Genomic DNA, 21502 nt, shown 5'->3' on the forward strand with positions numbered 1-21502 from the left:
AATTAGAGATTCCCGCATTTAGTAAGACGTCTGCTATTGGGATACCCAGAGGGAGGACATCATTGATTTCACTGTGTAATGTGTTAATGCAGTGATTAAGGATATTATCGCTATCAGTTCCTGCCGCTCGTTAGTCACATAATTAGACAGAGGGCTTAAGTGAAGCGTCTGTTTGTCAGATGAGCCCTGGTAGTTTATTAGGTTACATGGCGTGCGGAGGAGATGCGGATTATCAGCGATTTATTTTTAAACAGAGAAGATTCCGTAATCAGCTTGGGTTTGATGAATGAATTTGTGTAAAGCGTTAACAGAAGAGACAAAACGATTGGTGAAAACTCCGTAAAATACCAGCCAGAAATGATCAGTGAATGGGGCACTCAGTGTAAATACAAAAACTAAGATACACAGCAGCAAACCCAGGATTTTCAAGGTAGGGATTCCTGAAAGGTCTCCCTCAGCCACGCACAATACAGTATAATAATATGGTAGGACATCATGCTGGGTACACATAATGCAATTTCCAGTCCGAATGACTGACAACGGGATCAGCAACGTGTGAATTCTGTAATTGATGACTGCTATACATCTCTGAAACTACCTTGCTGTATTTCTATGTTTCTGCTGTTATCGTACCATCACCGACCCTGTATGTGCCAAAAATAATTCCGGGTACAACCCCCAAGTTGTACTTGGCGAAATAAATGATTCTGATGATTCTGATTCTGATCAGAAGCAGTTTGGATACAGATAATAATGAGGACAGCTGACATTGGTAATGAAGAGGAAAGTGAAGTATTCACACAGCAGTGCACAGGGCTGTGCTCATACAGGGCTCTGATAAGTTCCCCAGAGCTGCTTCATGCTCTCGATACATGCTGCTGCTCCATGCTCTGTACACACACTGCTGCTCCATGCTCTGTACACACACTGTTGCTCCATGCTCTGTACACACACTACTGCTCCATGCTCTGTACACACACTGTTGCTCCATGCTCTGTACACACACCGCTGCTCCATGCTCTGTACACACACCGCTGCTCCATGCTCTGTACACACACTGCTGATTCATGCTCTGTACACACACTGCTGCTCCATGCTCTGTACGCACGCTGCTGCTCCATGCTCTGTACGCACGCTGCTGCTCCATGCTCTGTACGCACGCTGCTGCTCCATGCTCTGTACGCACGCTGCTGCTCCATGCTCTGTACGCACGCTGCTGCTCCATGCTCTGTACGCACGCTGCTGCTCCATGCTCTGTACGCACGCTGCTGCTCCATGCTCTGTACGCACGCTGCTGCTCCATGCTCTGTACGCACGCTGCTGCTCCATGCTGTGTACACACGCTGCTGCTCCATGCTCTTTACACACGCTGCTGCTCCATGCTCTTTACACACGCTGCTGCTCCATGCTCTGTACACACGCTGCTGCTCCATGCTCTGTACACACGCTGCTGCTCCATGCTCTGTACACACGCTGCTGCTCCATGCTCTGTACACACGCTGCTGCTCCATGCTCTGTACACACGCTGCTGCTCCATGCTCTGTACACACGCTGCTGCTCCATGCTCTGTACACACGCTGCTGCTCCATGCTCTGTACACACGCTGCTGCTCCATGCTCTGTACACACGCTGCTGCTCCATGCTCTGTACACACGCTGCTGCTCCATGCTCTGTATACACGCTGCTGCTCCATGCTCTGTACACACGCTGCTGCTCCATGCTCTGTACACACGCTGCTGCTCCATGCTCTGTACACACGCTGCTGTTCCATGCTCTGTACACACACTGCTGCTCCATGCTCTGTACACACACTGCTGCTCCATGCTCTGTACACACACTGCTGCTCCATGCTCTGTACACACGCTGCTGCTCCATGCCCTGTACACACGCTGCTGCTCCATGATCTGTACACACTCCATGCTTTGTACACACACTGCTGCTCCCTGCTCTGTACACACGCTGCTGCTCCATGCTCTGTACACACGCTGCTGCTCCATGCTCTGTACACACGCTGCTGCTCCATGCTCTGTACACACGCTGCTGCTCCATGCTCTGTGCTCACGCTGCGGCTCCATGCTCTGTGCACACGCTGCGGCTCCATGCTCTGTGCACACGCTGCGGCTCCATGCTCTGTACACACACTGCTGCTCCATGCTCTGTACACACACTGCTGCTCCATGCTCTGTACACACACTGCTGCTCCATGCTCTGTACACACACTGCTGCTCCATGCTCTTTACGCATGCTGCTGCTCCATGCTCTGTACACACACTGCTGCTCCATGAGCTGTACACCTTCTGCTGATCCATGCTCTATACACACACTGCTGCTCTGTGCTCTGTACACACACTGCTGCTCTGTGCTCTGTACACACGCTGCTGCTCCATGCTCTTTACACATGCTGCTGCTCCATGCTCTGTACACACGCTGCTGCTCCATGCTCTGTACACACGCTGCTGCTCCATGCTCTGTACACACGCTGCTGCTCCATGCTCTGTGCTCACGCTGCGGCTCCATGCTCTGTGCACACGCTGCGGCTCCATGCTCTGTGCACACGCTGCGGCTCCATGCTCTGTACACACACTGCTGCTCCATGCTCTGTACACACACTGCTGCTCCATGCTCTGTACACACACTGCTGCTCCATGCTCTGTGCTCACGCTGCGGCTCCATGCTCTGTGCACACGCTGCGGCTCCATGCTCTGTACACACACTGCTGCTCCATGCTCTGTACACACACTGCTGCTCCATGCTCTGTACACACACTGCTGCTCCATGCTCTGTACACACACTGCTGCTCCATGCTCTGTACACACACTGCTGCTCCATGCTCTGTGCACACGCTGCGACTCCATGCTCTGTGCACACGCTGCGGCTCCATGCTCTGTACACACACTGCTGCTCCATGCTCTGTACACACACTGCTGCTCCATGCTCTGTACACACACTGCTGCTCCATGCTCTGTACACACACTGCTGCTCCATGCTCTGTACACACACTGCTGCTCCATGAGCTGTACACCTGCTGCTGATCCATGCTCTATACACACACTGCTGCTCCATGCTCTGTACACACACTGCTGCTCTGTGCTCTGTACACACGCTGCTGCTCCATGCTCTTTACACATGCTGCTGCTCCATGCTCTGTACACACACTGCTGCTCCATGCTCTGTACACACGCTGCTGCTCCATGCTCTGTACACACACTGCTGCTCCATGCTCTGCACACACGCTGCTGCTCCATCCAAAGTCAACTGTAACAGGGAAAGAAAGGGGGCAGTGCTGTGAGCTTCAGGATACCGCAAACACTGCACCGGCCCTGGTCTGAGGGGGGATTCTGGGCAGCTGTAACCCCCCCCCCCCCCCTTGCTTTTGACTATACAGGAAAGTAATCCGAATATACTCTGCGCTGATGTCTTGGTGCCATTTTTGGTAAGTTCAGAGATACCGGTAACAAACTAAACTGCTCCACCCCCCTCCAAAGCTATCCTAACTGTGCCTCCAAAAATGCTAAGAGTAGATTATTAGATTTCTCACGAGCCTCAACCCTCCTCTGGAATCCCCTTCCAAAAACATATCTGTCACTCTTCAACCTTTGAAATTTTTTTATGCGCCCCCTCAAAACTTTCCAAACATTCATATGCTCTTAATACTCGTACTCACTGGTAGATGGATTGGGGAACCCTCAGCGACGCCCCCCGATGAACTAGCATTTCCTGATCCATCTTCCCACCTGCGGGAACATGTGACGGCACACGATGGGTGTGAACGAGAGCTCAAACGATCACAGCACTGTAACCGGGAGTTGTTGGGGATCTTAAAAATCGAAACCGCCGTAACGGTCATAATTGCCACGTGTCGCAAAATGCCGTTTGCTTATTCCCGCTCACGCAATTGCCTATCACGTGAAAAAACGCTTGAAAAATCGTGACGTGGGTAAGTGGATTTAGCCAATTCCCCTTTAACCTCTGGCTATATTGGGATTACTACATATAACCAAAAAACACACTGCCTCTAGGTTTACATATTGTATACTACCCCACCTATTCCTTTAGATTGGAATACAATGGGGTAGAGCTTGCAAGGGCGTGGCTCTCCCCCCCCTTTTGTGTCTTAGGTTAGGGTTTTTCTATACATTTTTGTTCATCATGTTAAATTTGTCACTGTAATTCCTATGTCTACCAATTCTGTATCATATCTATAGTTTGTGTACACCATGGTCTGTATTATTATATAGTGTATGTTTGTTTCTTACTCTGCACAGAGCCACAGAATAATTCGGTATTTTATAAATCTATAATAATGATGTCTGTACCAACACTGAAAACAAACATTTTGAAAACCATGGGTTTTCGTAAGATGTTGTATCAATGTCATTGATGAATAATCACATTAAAATGTTTTGAAAAGAAAGAAAACAAACATTTTCCTGATCTGGGAATATTGGTTATTTAACCAGCTTGCACTTCTTAATATTGATCAGATCTCAGTAGAACAACAACTTCTAGATTTGTAATACTTGTCGTAGTACAAAGCTATGTGCCAATTACTCCACACACCTCCCTCACCTACGGCATTTCAGCAACGTTCACACTATGGGCATAACACAACAAGCACTCTGCACATTGTACTGTGCAGGTTACTTTTCATGACATAAAAATTGCTATGGTATTGCACTGGTTACCGCACACTTTATTCAGAAATGCACTGTATAAAGTGTGTTTGGACAACTTGGCCCATTACAATGCTGAGATGTGAGCATGTCTGTACAATTGTGTGCATACAACCATTAGGCTGGGTTCACACATAGGATGTGTACAGCTCTGTTCCAATCCTGTCCTGTCAATTGCATCAGTTTTCTATGGCTGGGTTCACACATATGTGTATAGTTTCGTTCCTGTCTATTAAAACTGATAGAAATCTGATGCAAACTGACAGGACTGGAACGGAACTGTACACATTTTATGTGTGAACCCAGCTTTAGGTCTGAGACACACTCGGAGCGCTTCTGCGGCCTTTGCAGATCACCGCCGGCGATCAGCAAAGAGCTACACCAGTGGATCCCTATAAGGGTGGTCTCACCAGCAGCGTTGCAAACTCAAAGTAATCAAAAATGCTGCTTGCAGCATTTAGGGAGTGATCCCAAAGCAATCGCATCAGTGGCTAGAATAGCCAAATCCCGATCACTCTAAGAATCATGCTAAAATCACGGCACTTTCCCAATTTAGCAAATTGTGAGCGCTTTGGAATTATTGCAATGCACCCGTAGTGGGTTCCAGGCCTTACTGCACCAGGCAGCCAACTGCCAGACATCACATCCTAGTCATGGAACGGATTTACCTTTTCGGTAGGTAGCAATGAACCCGGTGCTCCCCACATGCTTGTCTGAATGGAAGATGATGGACAGGACGTGCCACGAGGAGGTGAGGTTTGGGGGCATTTGGGAACCGCAGAACGTTCCCAGCAGGTTGCCTTCATCCCTGGAAGCTCCGTTGTAGATCTTGATATAGTCGTACTCACAGGTGTCGTGATACTCCAGGCTGAACTCATCGAAGGTCAACTGAACGGTGAAGCCTTCTGACACAACAATCAACCAGCTGCACTCTGTGTTGGCCGGATAGACTTTGGGGAAGTTGGGACTGTGGAGGTGGCCAATGGGAGCGGAGAGGACTCCTCCACACTTCACACCTGCCATAAGAAGAAGAAGCATCCATTAATACGATCCCTCTCTTCTCCTAATCTCTGCTATTTAGTGACACATCATTAAAGCCTGATTTTAGGTGGGAAGAAAAGTGTTTTAAATCTTTTAAATTAGCATTTTTAACCTGCCTATGCTGTCATCAAGGGGATTTGCCCCATTTTCTGTCCCACTCATGAGTCCACCAGGGGTAAGAAAATCTCCCATTGGAAGCACAAATAGCAATAACGAGTTGATAAAAAATGTAGTCCTTTCCTATTCTATCATCCCATTACCCCTACAGGTGGTGTAAGTCATGGCTGGAAGTGTGGCTGGATGTGTGATGTGCCATGTACCATGTAGGGATGGTCGGAAATGTCGATTTCCGATTCTGCAGAAATTTCCTATTTCCGCCAATGCCGATTACCAATTTCACCGATTTCCGTTCGGTTTCCGATTTCTGAGTACTGGGTTTTTTGGTCATTTTTTTGCTTTCTCTGATTGATCAAATACTTCCGAGTTGACTCAGCCTTCTCTGATTGGTCCATTGCTTCTGAGTTCTGTGATTGGGCTAAAATTACCGAGTGGTGGTAATGCGGTATTTCTACAGAAATCCGATTTCCGAGTTACATTTTCTGAGTAGTGCTTTCCAATTTCCGAGTTCTGATCGGAAATTCAGAAATTTCAACTCTGCGAAATCCGAATGAGCATCCCTACTGCCATGGTTGGAGGTGTGATTGATGAGCGTGTAGCTGCAGTTGTAACAAAGGTATGACTGAAAGCGGTGGGGTTGTGTGGCTGGATGTGTGAAGGGGGCATGGGTGGAGGAGGTGTGGCAGTGGCATGGGTGGAGGAGGTGGTGAGAACATGAATGGAAGTGTGATGAAAACATGGCTGGAGGGCAGAGCCAGAACATCCACAAGGCAATTCTAGGCAGTTGCTTAGGGCCTGGAAAGTCTATAAGGGACTATTGGATGCTCGCCCCCACCAAATCATACTAAAAAAGCCAGGTGCCCATCAGCGGTGGGCAAAAACTGCGAACTTGACTAGGGCTCCTTTTAAACTTAATTGAAGGTGTGTCTGGAGGTGGAATGAAGTTGTGGCTAGTGGATACAGTGGAGCGTGGCTGGAGGTATGGTGAAGGCGTGGCTGGAGGTGTAATGATGAAGTGTGACTAGTGGATACAGTGGGGTGTGGCTGGAAGTATGATGGAGGTGTGGCTGGAGGTATGATGAAGGTGTGGCTGGAGGTATGATGAAGGCATGGCTGGAGGTGTTATGAAGTGTGGCTAGTAGATGCAGTGGGGGCGTGGCTGGAATTATGATGGAGGTGTGGCTGGAGGTATGGTGAAGGTGTGGCTGGAGGTATGATGAAGGCATGGCTGGAGGTGTTATGAAGTGTGGCTAGTAGATGCAGTGGGGGCATGGCTGGAGGTATGATGAAGGTGTGTCTGGAGGTATGGTGAAGGTGTGGCTGGAGGTATGATGAAGGCATGGCTGGAGGTGTTATGAAGTGTGGCTAGTAGATGCAGTGGGGGCATGGCTGGAGGTATGATGAAGGTGTGTCTGGAGGTATGGTGAAGGTGTGGCTGGAGGTATGATGAAGGCATGGCTGGAGGTGTTATGAAGTGTGGCTAGTAGATGCAGTGGGGGCATGGCTGGAGGTATGATGAAGGTGTGTCTGGAGGTATGGTGAAGGTGTGGCTGGAGGTATGATGAAGGCATGGCTGGAGGTGTTATGAAGTGTAGCTAGTAGATGCAGTGGGGGCATGGCTGGAAGTATGATGAAGGTGTGTCTGGAGGTGAAATTAAGTTGTGGCTAGTGGATACAGTGGGGCGTGGCTGGAGGTATGGTGAAGGCGTGGCTGGAGGTGTAATGAAGTGTGGCTGGTAGATGCAGTGGGGACGTGGCAGGAATTATGATGGAGGTGTGGCTGGAGGAATTATGAAGGTGTGGCTGGAGGTGTAATGAAGTTGTGGCTAGTGGATACAGTGGGGCGTGGCTGGAGGTATGGTGAAGGTGTGGCTGGAGGTGTAATGAAGTTGTGGCTAGTGGATGCAGAGTGGGCATTAAAAGTAATGCCCTTACATCAGAGTAATCATACAAAGTGTTTCACACCAACTTCCTAGTTCATGACCGTGGTGTGCATCTAGCTCACCTCCCATCCTACGGCCTCAGCGGATTAGCTCCTTGCTCCGCACTACTGGTTTCACCATTACCTGACTAATCAGGGGTCTATGGAGCATGCGCTGATATCCCTTTTTATAGCCTACGCTCCCCCTCATTTGCATGACCAAACATGGTTATGCAAACGCAGAGGAGGGTAGGTTATAAAAGGTGATATCAGCGCATGCTCCATAGACCCCTGATGAGTCAGCTTATGACGAAACCGGTAGGGCGGAGCAAGGAGCTAATCCGCTGAGGCTGTAGGATTGGAGGTGAGGCAGATGCACATCACGGTCATACACCAGGAAGTTGGTAATGTACGGGGGAAAGCCTGAGTCTGCGGTGTGGTTCCCCTCACCCCTTCTTACCATAGATTAATAGAGTGTGTAGTGACACATGAGGTGATATACTATACAACTACAGTCTGCACTGGATTGTCTTTTTTATGTTTCCCTGACGTTTCTTCGCTACAAATAGAGCACAGCTTGTTTAACCACTTAAGTACCTGCGGTCTCTGCCCCCTTAAAGAGACACTGAATTGAAAAAAAAATATGATATTATGATTTGTATGTGTAGTACAGCTAAGAAATAAAACATTAGGATCAGATACATCAGTCTAATTGTTTCCAGTACAGGGAGAGTTAAGAAACTCCAGTTGTTATCTCTATGCAAAAAAAGCCATTAGGCTCTACGACTTTCAAAGTCGTGGAGAGGGCTGTTTCTTGACTTTTATTATATCAACTGATAGTGAACTATTTACTTTTTCTCTGCAAGAGGAGAGGTCATTAGTTCAGACTGCTCTGAAAGAATCATTTTGAATGCTGAGTGTTGTGTAATCTGCACATATTATAGAATGATGCAATGTTAGAAAAAACACTATATACCTAAAAATAAAAATATGAGAATATTTTCTTTGCTGCTAATCTTCTAGTAATTATTCATAGTACACAACCAATTCATTATATCATATATTTTTTTTCGCTTCAGTGTCTCTTTAAGGACCAGAGACCGCTGTTACAGAAACTAGAGATTCCGTCAAATCGACGCACATAACCGCCGTCATGTCGTACGTCGGTCGGGAATCTGGGCCACCCACTCTGCCGCCTCTATGATGGTAGAGTTCCTGTGAGCCAGTCAGGAGCCGCTTTCATGGGCTCCTGACCCTCCCTATCAATGTAAGCCAATGGGAGTTGCTTACATTGATAGACACGGCCAGGAGCCAATAAAATCGGCTCCTGACCGGCTCACAGGAACTCTGTCGTCATAGAGACTGGCAGGGCGAGTGAGTAGTGAAGGGAGATGGCGGGGAGACAGCGGCAAGATTGGTGGGATCGGCGAAAACGGCGGATGCACGCAGCGAGGTGAGTTTGTTGACATGTACGCCCTGGCAGCCAGATCAGCATCAAAATGGTGTAGATTTCAACTAGCGTCGTCCGTAAGTACTTAAAGGGAAAAGGACTGTGAATTTGAGCGCTATTGCAAAGGTGTTGCTATAAGAAGTTAATCTGTAATGTAGAGCCACGGGACTGGCTGGACAAAATTACACATCTTTATCAGGTACCGCATTTCACATAAACTTTGTATTTAGCTGCCTGGATTAGAGTTTAAAGAGAACCTGAAATGAGAGGGATACAAAGCATCTTTATTCCCTTATGAACAATGCCGGTTGCCTGGCTGTCATGCTGAGCTTTTGGCTTTAGTTGTGTTTGCGTCACACACCTGTAACAAGCATGCAGCCAGTGAAGTCACAAGATCTGATCTGCATGTTCATATGGGGCAGTGACTTATAGTGTTAGAGGCAGAGCGTCACCACTGAAGTCAGGCAACTACACTCTTTATTAGAGAATGAAGATGGCAGCCTCCATCTCACTCTCACTTCAGGTTCCCTTTAAAGGGAACCAGAGACGAAGCACCCTTGTGTATTTTACCATATATATCAGTAAGAACATTAGAGAAAACACCTACCATGCTCTCTGTTTCATCCTCACTGCTAAAAGTGTCTGTTATCAGCAGTCATAAGAATACCAGACTGAGCATTCAGTCTGGCTTTGCAGGGAATAATTATAGCTGAGTCATTATAGCAGAGCCACAAGGGGGCAGGCTTGGGTTTGAAAGACACCAGAGAAGACAGACTAAGCTATAATCTTTCCGTAGCAAACCTAGACTGAGTGCTCAGTCGGGGATTCTTATCAGAGGTGATAACAGAGACACTGAAGCAAAAAAAAAAAAAAAAATGATATAATGAATTGGTTGTGTAGTATAGATAATTACTAGAACATTAGTAGCAAAGAAAATATTCTCATATTTTTATTTTCAGTTATATAGGGTTTTTTTTGCTTTTTTTGAATTGCATAATTCTCTAATATTTGCAGTTTACACACTACTCAGCATTCTACATGATTTTACAGAGCGGGCTATTGAACTTTAAGGGCCCTTTTCCACCAGCGCGTTTGCGCTGGCTGAATCGCAAAACCGCAAACCGCTAGCGATTTTACAATCGCTACGGTTTGCTTTTTAACATAGGAATCGCGGTAGGTCATTTCCACTACCGCGATTCGCTTTTGTCGGGAACGCGAACGCGCGGCGGAGCGATAATTGCCGCGATTTTGCTATGCAGTGCATAGCATAGCAAAATCGCGGCCGCAAACGTCGGGGGAATCGCCGGTTTTGCGATTCAGCAATCGCTAGCGTTCAGCGTGAACGCTAGCGATTGCAGGTGGAAAAGGGCCCTTAAACTGTCCTCTGCAGAGAAAAAGAAAATACAGTGACTGACAGTTGAGATAACAAGCTTCAGAAGACAGAGCTCTCTGCCACTTTGAAAGCCATGAAGCTCAGTGGCTCTTTTGCATAGATAACAACTGGAGTTTCTTAGCTCTTCCTGTACTGGAAACAATATTAGACCTATGTCTCTGCTCCTAATGTTTTATTTCTTAGCTGTACTACACATGCAAATCATTATATCGTAATCTTTTTTTCGCTTCAGTGTCTCTTTAAGCAAAATTTTTATATAAAGTCTGCCTCCTGAGGATGAAGAACCAATTTAAACGCCTCATCCTATTCTACACAGCTCTACATAAGTTGTCACCTCCTTACATTTCCTCACTAATCTCCAGACACCATCACTACTGGAACCTTCGCTCCTCCCAGGAGACCATCTTATCCTCTAGCTTGGTCACCTCCTCTCACTGCTGCTGCATTTAGGACGTCTCAAGAGCATCACATTTTTTCTGGAACTCTCTCCCTCAGCCATTCCATTTTGCTCCAAGCCTGGAAACCTTCAAACATTCTTTCAAAACACACCTGTTCAGACAAGCCTATAATTTGCTAAAGGTAGCATTGGAGGTTCACTGCATCACCCACCAACCCTGGTGTCTCTATCCCTTAGTGTCTCCACCCACTATCCTCTAGATTGTAAGCTCACAAGGACAGGGACCTCCTCTTAGTGTTTCTTATTCCAATGTAATGTATCAAATGAACTTGTACCAGTATTGGCAAGCCTGGATTTACATCACAGGAGCCTATAGGCACAGATGTCCTGGCACTCTAGACTTCACCCTCCATGAACCTACAAACTCCCTGCTGAACTGCGCCACAAATGTGCTGACTGTCCCAGCTGTTACTTCTCCCTTACTTCCCTTGCCGGTCATAGGTAGCTACAGGTGTCCCTTAGTATTAGGCTGTCAGAAGTACCCTCAAAATAAAAAAAAAAGAGAATCTGTACTCTAAAATCCTTACGATAAAAAGCATACCATTCTATTCATTATGTTCTCCTGGGCCCCTCTGTGCTGTTTCTGCCTCTCCCTGCTGCAATCCTGGCTTGTAATTGCCAGTTTTAGGCAGTGTTTACAAACAAAAGACATGGCATGTGATAGGCTGAGAGGAGCTCAGTGTGTGAGTCATACAGAGCCTGCAGGGGGCGTGGAGAGGGTGTGTATAGCTTCTATCCTATTACAAGTAGAGCAGCACACTCCTGCCTGAGTGCCTAAACCCGACAAAGCCGTCAGAGGAAAGAAGTTTAGATTATATAACAGAGATAATACAGCCAACTGTGCAACTAGGAAAGGCTGCAGTAATCCAGAGCACATTAGAACAGGTATAGGAACTTATAGGATAGAAGAAATAAGACTGAACATTTTGTTACAGAGTCTCTTTAAGTAACTAGAGGTACCCCTACGTTTTAGGTAGCTAGAGGTGCCCCTGACTGAAGGGAGATCTGGTCAGCGGAATGCAGAGAGCAGGGTGAGTAACCTCTCATTTACGGTCTGCTCGGGACTCTGCATAGGGAAGGAGAGAGGGAGGCCCTGGGGGAGGGGAATGAGCTGCCTTTCCATCATCAGGCGCCTGTAGGCACGTGCCTACAGTGCCTTATGGTAAATCCGGCCCTGAGTATTGATGATGTCTCACACCCCACATCAGCTATGTATGTATTTGTATTGCTGGATGTCCTGATTGTACGGAGTGTTGGATCTCTCACGTATCTTTGCTCCCCACTGCTTTGTATAATGTACAGCGCTACGGAAGATGTTGCCGCTATATCAATAAAATAATAATAATAATGATTGGTGCAGAATCACAAAGCTGCTAACGGCCCATGTTGGTAAGCAGTGCGGAGATGGGCCCGGTGTGATGGAGAGATGAGAACACACAGCAATAACAGCCAGGCTGAGATCTCCCCCATCCTGTATGCACAAGTAATAATAATAAAGTTTCCTGCAGCGGGAGGAGGGAGTCTCCCTGAACCTGCCGCCTGCACGGGACCCGCATGCAATCTGCACTCACCTCTGCGGCCCTGAATCACGGGGGCTCTCCATAGCACGCTGATCACCAAGATAAACCTGCAATGAATAGTCTGCATATCGGAGAAGCAGAGCTGTGAGATATCCAGCGCTCCCCGGCCGCACTACAGATAAGAGCAGAGCTGCTATGGAATAAATTATTCATCTCTTGTCTCAATAGGAACTTGATCTCACATTGCTCTCCACCCTCGACGGTCTGTATCGGGTATCCCAGGATTTACACATCCACTTACCTGTGTGCAAACATCGGGGAATAAAAGAGGAACTCCGACCAGAACTTTTCTGTGAGCTGTTTAAAGCCATCTATGTCACCATTGGGAAGATCCCAATTTTTTAACTCTAGTGGCGTAGCAATAGGGGATGAAGTGGTTAATATTACACTAGGGCCCCTGGACCAGAAGGCACCACCAGAGGCCCTCCTTCATCAGCTGTATAAGCTCTTCATTGGTGCTACAGTATGCTGGTAATGATCATTTCTTTATCTGCTTGGAATAGTGGTATTCATTCCCCCCTGCTTACACCTTTCTGACACTGCGGCTGTCCACTCCCCTGCTTACACCTCTTTGACACTGCGGCTGTCCCCTCCCCTGCTTACACCTCTCTGACACTGTGGCTGTACCCTCCCCTGCTTACAACTCTCTGACACTGCAGCTGTCCCCTCCCCTGCTTACACTTCTCTGTCATTGCAGCTGTCCCTTCACCTGCATCCACCTCTCTGACACTGCGGTTGTCCCCTCCCCTGCTTACACCTTTCTGACACTGCGGTTGTCCCTTCATCTGCATATACCTCTCTGACACTGCAACTTTCCCCTCCCCTGCTTACACCTCTCTGACACTGCAGCTGTCCCCTCCCCTTCTTACACCCCTCTGACACTGAAGCTGTCCCTTTACCTGCATACACCTCTCTGACACTGCAGCTGTCCCCTCCCCTGCTTACACTTCTCTGTCATTGCAGCTGTCCCTTACCCTGCTTACACTTCTCTGTCATTGCAGCTGTCCCCTCCCCTGCTTACATCTCTCTGACACTGTGGCTGTCCCTTCACCTGCACACACCTCTCTGACACTGCAGCTGTCCCCTCCCCTGCTTACACCTCTCTGGCACTGCAGTTTTCCCCTTCACCTGCACACACCTCTCTGACACTGCAACTTTCCCCTCCCCTGCTTACACCTCTCTGACACTGCAGCTGTCCCCTCCCCTGCTTACACTTCTCTGTCATTGCAGCTGTCCCCTTCCCTGCGTACACCTATCTGACACTGTGGCTGTTCCCTCCCCTGCTTACACCTCTCTGGCACTGCAGATGTACCCTCCCCTACTTACACCTCTCTGGCACTGCAGTTTTCCCCTCCCCTGCTTACACCTCTCTGGCACTGCAGCTGTCCCCTCCCCTACTTATACCTCTCTGGCACTGCAGTTTTCCCCTTCCCTGCTTACACCGCTCTGACACTGCAGCTGTCCCTTTCCCTACTTACACCTCTCTGACACTGCAGCTGTCCCCTCCCCTGCTTACACCTCTCTGGCACTGCAGCTGTCCCCTCCCCAGCTTACACCTCTCTGGCACTGCAGCTGTCTCCTACCCTGCTTACACCTCTTTGACACTGCAGCTGTCCTCTCCCCTGCTTACCCCTCTCTGGCACTGCAGCTGTCCCCTACCCTTCTTACACCTCTGTGACACTGCAGCTGTCCTTTCCCCTGTTTACACATCTCTGCCACTGCAGCTGTCCTCTCCCCTGCTTACACCTCTCTGACACTGCAGCTGTCCCCTACCCTGCTTACATCTCTCTGACATTGCAGTTTTCCCCTTCCCTGCTTACACCTCTCTGACACTGCAGCTGTCCCCTCCCCTGCTTACACCTCTCTGACACTGCAGCTGTCCCCTCCCCTGCTTACACCTCTCTGACACTGCACCTGTCCCCTCCCCTGCTTACACCTCTCTGACACTGCTGTTCTCACCTCCCCTGCTTATATGTCTCTGACACTGTGAGTATCTCCCTCTGAGTTGCAACGACTTGGAGGGGGAATAGTAATTAACGCTGCCAGGAATTTCAGCGGCGGCACAGAGACACAGGAACACACGTGGTATATTTTTGACCTTAAGGGACTGTGGAGCGCAGCTATTGGGGTCTGGTATTGGAGATATTGCATCTCCCACTGACCACCTACTTCTATTGCATCAGTGAGAGGGTGGAGGGCTCTGTAGGAAGACAAGACATCCTCCGTCTCATTCTGTCACTCCTCCAGCACGAAACAAACAATGTATATGATGCACGACATGCATTCCCCACAGTAAATCAAACATAGTGTAAATAACTGAACCAGTAAAATTCACATTAAAGAACCATTATGCTCCACAGTGAGAAAACACCAGAGAAGCCTGCCCTTCACAAAGTGCCTCCTCATAAACTACAGTACACAAGCCTGTTCAGCACTTCCAATACATAAAACATAACAGCTTCTATTGTGAGGTGAAGGCTAGGAGTTTCTCCAGACTAGGATTATTGTATTGCTGTCCCCACATGAAACTTATGCTTCAGCCCTCACTGCATTAAAAAGCTTTTCTGACCCTAAAGTAAATGTGATTGCAGAAAGATATAAATTCTGACAACATGGAAAGCTGGTGATTCCATAGTACTTTATATAGCAGCATTGAGACTGCTGGCAGCTGCGTGTGATTTTGGTGTTATAGCAGAGGAAATGATAAAAAATCAACTAGTAGAAAAAAGCAAACTCAGTGTTAAGCTCAACACACACCATACAATCTTGGTTGTACAGATTTACCAAATCTATGTAGTATAAGGGCCAACAGATTGAAAATACCTTAAATGATTGATTGGATAAGCTCTTATACTACATGAAAGTGGTAAGATTGAACAACCACGATTGTATGGTGTGTGTTGAGCCTTGCGTGTGATAACCTTGCGTGTGATAACATCAAAATCACACGCAGCTGCCAGCAGTCTCAATGCTGCTATATAAAGTACTATGGAATCGCCAGCATTCCATGTTATCAGAATTTATATCTTTCTGCAATCACATTTACTTTAGGGTCAGAAAAGCTTTTTAACCACCTTAGCGGTATGGACGAGCTCAGCTCGTCCATTACCGCCAGAGGGTGCCGCTCAGGCCCTGCTGGGCCGATTTTGATCAAATAAAGAGCAGCACACGCAGCCGGCACTTTGCCAGCCGCGTGTGCTGCCCGATCGCCGCCGCTCTGCGGTGATCCGCCGCGAGCAGCGGCGAAAGAGGGTCCCCCCAGCCGCCTGAGCCCTGCGCAGCCGGAACAAATAGTTCCGGCCAGCACTAAGGGCTGGATCGGAGGCGGCTGACGTCAAGACGTCGGCTGACGTCCATGACGTCACTCCGCTCGTCGCCATGGCGACAGGAGAAGCCAAACACGGAAGGCTGCTCATTGCGGCCTTCCGTGTTACTTTTGGCCGCCGGAGGCGATCAGAAGAACGCCTCCGGAGCGCCATCTAGTGGGCTTTCATGCAGCCAACTTTCAGTTGGCTGCATGAAATAGTTTTTTTTTTATTTACAAAAAACCCTCATGCAGCCGCCCTGGCGATCTTAATAGAACGCCAGGGTGGTTTTAATGCAGTGAGGGCTGAAGCATAAGTTTCATCTGGGGACAGCAATTCAATAATCCTAGTCTGGAGAAACTCCTAGCCTTCACCTCACAATAGAAGCTGTTATGTTTTATGTATTGGAAGTGCTGAACAGGTTTGTGTACTGTAGAGAGGGTCCAGGGATTGCTTTTGGAACATGATTTCACTCTTGAAAAAGCTATTACAATTCAAGTCAAAAAAGCTATTACAATTCAAGTCAAACTTCATGTGGCCAAAGGCTTAGCTAGTGTTTTCAGCGCCAGGGACAAAGACAATTTTTGCGCCCGCTCCCGGATGAAATGGGTGTGGCCATGCATCAGAATGTGGTTGTGCTCATGGTGGAATCAAATGTAGAAATGCTGTTAAGATAGCCAAATGTGCCCCCTTCCTCTTTTCAGATAGCCAGATGTACCACCGTTCAAATAGCCAAATGTGCCCCCCTTTAGATAGCCAGGTGTGCCCCCCTACGGATAGCCAGATGTGCCCCCCTTTAGATAGCCATATCTGCCCCCATTTAGATAGCCAGTTGTGCCCCCTATAGATAGCCAGATGTGCCCCCCTATAGATAGCCAGATCTGCCCCCCTGCCCCCATTTACTGTAGATAGCCAGTTGTGCCCCCTATAGATAACCAGATGTGCCCCCCCTTTAGATAGCCAGATGTGCCCTGTTCTTTATGCTGCTGTTAATGCTTCTGCGCTTCTCTGCAGAGGGAGGGAGAGAAGCAGGGGCACTTCAGGGCAGCCAGCGAGCCGCCTCTCATACATGTGGGAGTGCAGCGGCCGTGCTGAGCCCCCTTACAGTGCTGCGCCCAGGGACATGTGTGCCCCCTTGCCCACCCATAGCTACTCTGCATGTGGCTGACTCACAACTTCCACACGTCCCGTGCCTCTTAGATCATCAATTGTTAAGACTGTTAAAGTGCAACAAGATAAAAGTAAGGCATGTACTGATCTGAAATGCAGTGCTAGAGAAGTTCAGTTTTTGAGCCTGTATTGCTAGTCAGAGTTACGAAACCTAAGCCCTTTGCGATTCACTTTTTCTCTTGAGGTGAATCCTGGAAATAAACCTAGTTTCAGTTATCCTGCCTCTGTGACTACTGAACACAACATCACTAGACTGCTACATATGCTGGTTGTAGCTCACTGGCAGAAATTCTAGTGTGTTGCAATGTAACCACTGTTTGCCTTTGTAGTTCTAGAGAAAGCCACTGGGTGGTGCTATTTATAGGCTGTGAATCACTCTCCTTATAAGCCAATTTAAAGTGTAACTGTTGGGCATAAAATGAAAAATTAATTTTTATTTTGATATGGTAAACAAGTAATTAGGATGCTAACCAGGCAATCCAAAAGTTAAAATCACCATTACTTTTCTTAGTGATAGATGATCATTCCCCAGTTTACCTGTCTCTTATTTGGTACACACAAAATTTGGTACGCAAAAAGGAAGTTGCAGGGCATGCTGGGTTGTCCTTTTTTTGCTTTTCTACTTTCCCTCAGACTTAAAATGCAGCCTGATTGGCTGAAGCCTCTTTCCCTCTTGTTTTCTCCTCCCACACCTCTGCTCCTCTATGATTGGCCAATATTTCTCATGCTGACACAATGCTCTTTCTATAGTGAAGGGCGGGCAATGCATACACAATCAGGCAGAGGAGAGCAAGGGAGGAAATGACATCAGGATTGGCTTCAAAATAGCCACAGTTAAAATTTGAATTTTTTACTGTAGAAAAATCACTGAAATCAAAATGTGGACAGTGCAACAATGCATATGTTATGTAAGTAGAGCAAGTATTTATCTACTTATATATGTGTTTTTTTTTTAGATAGTATGGCTGACAGCTACTCTTTAAAAGGTACCTGAGATGGGGGGATATTAAAAAAATTATGCATACCTGGGGTTTTTTTCAACCCCTCCAGGCTGATCTTCTCCCTTGCTGTCCTGCTGCACCTCCTGGATCCTCCACAATTCGGCCCATAAAGTTGCCGGATTACTAAGAAGAGGCAGCTAGCATAGATAGACGAAGACAGGAGCATGGACGGACCAGCACCGGGACACATGAGTAGCGCTCAATGGGAGCGCTGGCCCTGAAAAGCACCCAGCCAGCAGCCCATTCATTAACTTCACCTAAATGAGAAGACTAGATGGGTGTTTTTGTATAGAGACAGTGTGTAGAATAGGAAGCGGCATAAGCACATAAATAAGCTGTCTGATGTGTGCCTGTAGTTACCAATGTCACTCCATAACTTAAGTCACTCCATAACTTAAAAGCATTCTGGGCTATAAAATGGATTTTTATAGGATCAGTGTATTTCTTTGGAGATTGCTATACACAAGGGATACCCTGATCCAACGTTAGAATTGTGTTCACCCGCACCAGGAATTAGACCTTATGGAGCAATAAATTTTATTTTTGTTTTATTCCCCTTTATTTTGTTGTGTTGTGTGTTTTTGTAATTTTTACTTTTGTTTTTGTAAATACTATGTTTGTATATATTCTTTCTGCATGTGTTCCACCATTTTGAAATATTAAATCTTTATTTAAGATGTTAGTCTTCTGTGTGTTAAGCAGGGCAGTTACACTTCCTAGAGAGAGGCTGCAGAGTATTGTGTTACAGTTCAGTGCCGTATTGCATGCTCGGATTGTTCATTGCTACAGTGTGAGATTGCATTGTGTGTGGTGTTCCCATAGTTTTGGCCTAAAGCCCGTAGCTGACCCAAGATACGTGAATGCCAGTCTGGGTGTGTGCAGCTCGATAGCACTATATTAAAGCGGAATATAACCCTGCATTTCAACTTTGCTCTAAAACATTATTTACAGCATATTATATGCAACCAGAATTTTTTTACTAGACCAGCATTGGAAGGGTTACACACAGAGCTTTAAAGTTCCGTGGAGAGAAATGCAGATGCATCCGAAGTTTAGATAGATACATTTAAGTAAACACAATGTAACAAGTGAGGAATGTGACTCACTGTCTCTCTGTGTCCGGGAGCTCCTGCACAGTCAGAGTGTGTGTCACATTCCACACTTGTTACATTGTGTTTACTTAAATGTATCTATCTAAACTTCGGATGCGTCTGCATTTCTCTCCACGGAACTTTAAAGCTCTGTATGTAGCCCTTCCAATGCTGGTCTAGTAAAAAAAAAAATGCTGGTTGCATATAATATACTGTAAATAATGTTTTAGAGCAAAGTTGAAATGCAGGGTTATATTCCGCATTAAAAAGACATAATTGCCATAGACAGGAACTAATCTCTTTTCAGTACAGGAATCTGTGTGTGTATGTCTAGCAGATTTGATCACATACGACTGCTAGTGGTGGCGGAGTTTCGCAGAGTGTGGTTGAGGGCCACAGCCTTGCTTTATCCTTAAATGGACTCCGAGCACCTCTCATGGGCATGCCTTTAAGACTCCGACCAGTACTGCAAAGTACTTAAAGATACATACCTTTCTGTAGCTTGTGCTCTCCTCTTTCATTGGATGCCTGAATCGCCGTTCTACACCAAATATTTTTCATTCGATTTCAATTTAAAAATCGCAGTTGCCATCTTGACTATGTTATAACTTCCGGGTCACCCCTGTCTTCTCTGTTAGAGAAGTGCATCACTGAATGAAGCAGGAAGAGGAAGTGACACGCATGGCCATTGCAAGAGGCTCCTCCAGAGGGGTCATAGCACCACTTTGTTAGAAGTCATCTGTCTTAAAGGCATACCCATGAGAGGTGCTCGGAGTCCCTTTAAAGCGGACCTTAACCCAAAAGTCCTCTCTGCTGTAAAAGATACGCAACAGCATAATAAGCTTTAAACAAAAATAATTTATTGTTTACAGCTGATACAAACCCTAAAATAAATCTGCACTGTTTCTACTTCCTGATTCTTGGAAGCAGACGTATTGATAAAGCGGACCTGAACTCAGAACCTTCTCTCTGCTCTAAAAGATACCCAACAGCATAGTAACCTTTAAACAAAAAACATTTCTTTGTTACAGCTGATACAGAGCGTACGAGATAACTGGGCGCAGGATACAGCCGGTATATGGCTGATCCTGCTGCTGCAGAAGTCCCGGCGGCGGTAATTACTATTCCCCCTCCAGGTCCACGTGGATAGTGGGAAATGATGTAATTCAGCTTTCAGCTATTGCCAGAGGCTGAATTATAGTGTTTTACATGTAATTCAGCTCCGTCTTCTGACGGCGCCAAAGTTAAACTCTGTGCGCAGCTGTAGCTGTAATTCCTATTACGGTCTATGGTGAAGCCGGCAGTGCCCAAATCCCCTGCGCTGAATTACTTGTGTTTGGATACAGATCTCAAAATAAATCTACACTGTTTCTACTTCCTGCTTTCATGGAAGCAGACATATTGTTAACCTCCTGTACTTTCAAATGAGCTTATCTGCCTTATCTGCCGTGGCAGTCATGTGACTGGCTAAACAGGCTAAACTCTCTAAATACATACAGGGTGCATTTCTCTCTGCTTTCCTTCTGTCATGTGCAAGAGTTCAGGTCCACTTTAAATACGGCTGCTCCTCCTCTCGATTTGGTCGAAAACCGTCAGGCCCCGTCTCTGCAGGCTTGCCGTGGGGGCCGCTTTCTGACACTCATACTACATGGCAGTGGAGAAAAATGGCCAATCATAATTGGATGTCTGTACACACCTTCAGCTGTGCTAGTCTCAGTCTTGGAATTGTGTTTGCCCATTTCCTGTCCTTCTCCTCCCACACCACATAGAAGAGACATGAAGCTGCCATTGCTAAAGATGAGGGGAAACTGGAGTAGCTGCTGGCACAAAGTTCAGAGTGTGTCAATCAGAGGCAGCCGTAGGCCTGAATAAGTCATGGCTGCTGTAACACAAGTAAATGGGAAACCACTTGCAATCAGGAGCCGTCCATGCTGACAGCTGAACATTCAATGCTGCAGATTTATTGGGAATTAAAAACAATTTTCACCTCTCACCTCTAAACTTTTTAATGAAGTTTTATTATCTTAAAGAGACACTGAAGCGAAAAAAATATATCATATAATGAATTGGTTGTGTACTATAAATAATTACTAAAAGATTAGCAGCAAAGAAAATATTCTCATATTTTTATTTTCAGGTATAAAAATAGTGTTTTTTCTAACATTGCATCATTCTCTAATATGTGCAGATTACACAACACTCTGCATTCAAAATTATTCTTTCAGAGCAGTCTGTGAACTTATGACCTCTCCTCTGGCAGAGAAAAAGAAAACAGTTGAGATAATAAAAGTCAGAAGACAGCC

The 21502-nt window shown here is 46.7% G+C and overlaps 1 protein-coding gene across 1 annotated transcript in view; it reads right to left on the reverse strand.

Annotated features, from left to right (window-relative positions):
* CDCP2 (CUB domain containing protein 2) overlaps positions 1-21502 on the reverse strand; it is a 98852-nt gene that overhangs the window by 19093 nt on the left and 58257 nt on the right. The window contains exon 2 of the mRNA XM_068242419.1: positions 5342-5689. Within this exon, the coding sequence (XP_068098520.1) occupies positions 5342-5689 (348 nt within the window). The remainder of the gene's footprint in view (positions 1-5341; positions 5690-21502) is intronic.

Source organism: Hyperolius riggenbachi, chromosome 6 (genome assembly GCF_040937935.1).
Source record: "Hyperolius riggenbachi isolate aHypRig1 chromosome 6, aHypRig1.pri, whole genome shotgun sequence".
NCBI classification, from domain to species: Eukaryota; Metazoa; Chordata; class Amphibia; order Anura; family Hyperoliidae; genus Hyperolius; species Hyperolius riggenbachi.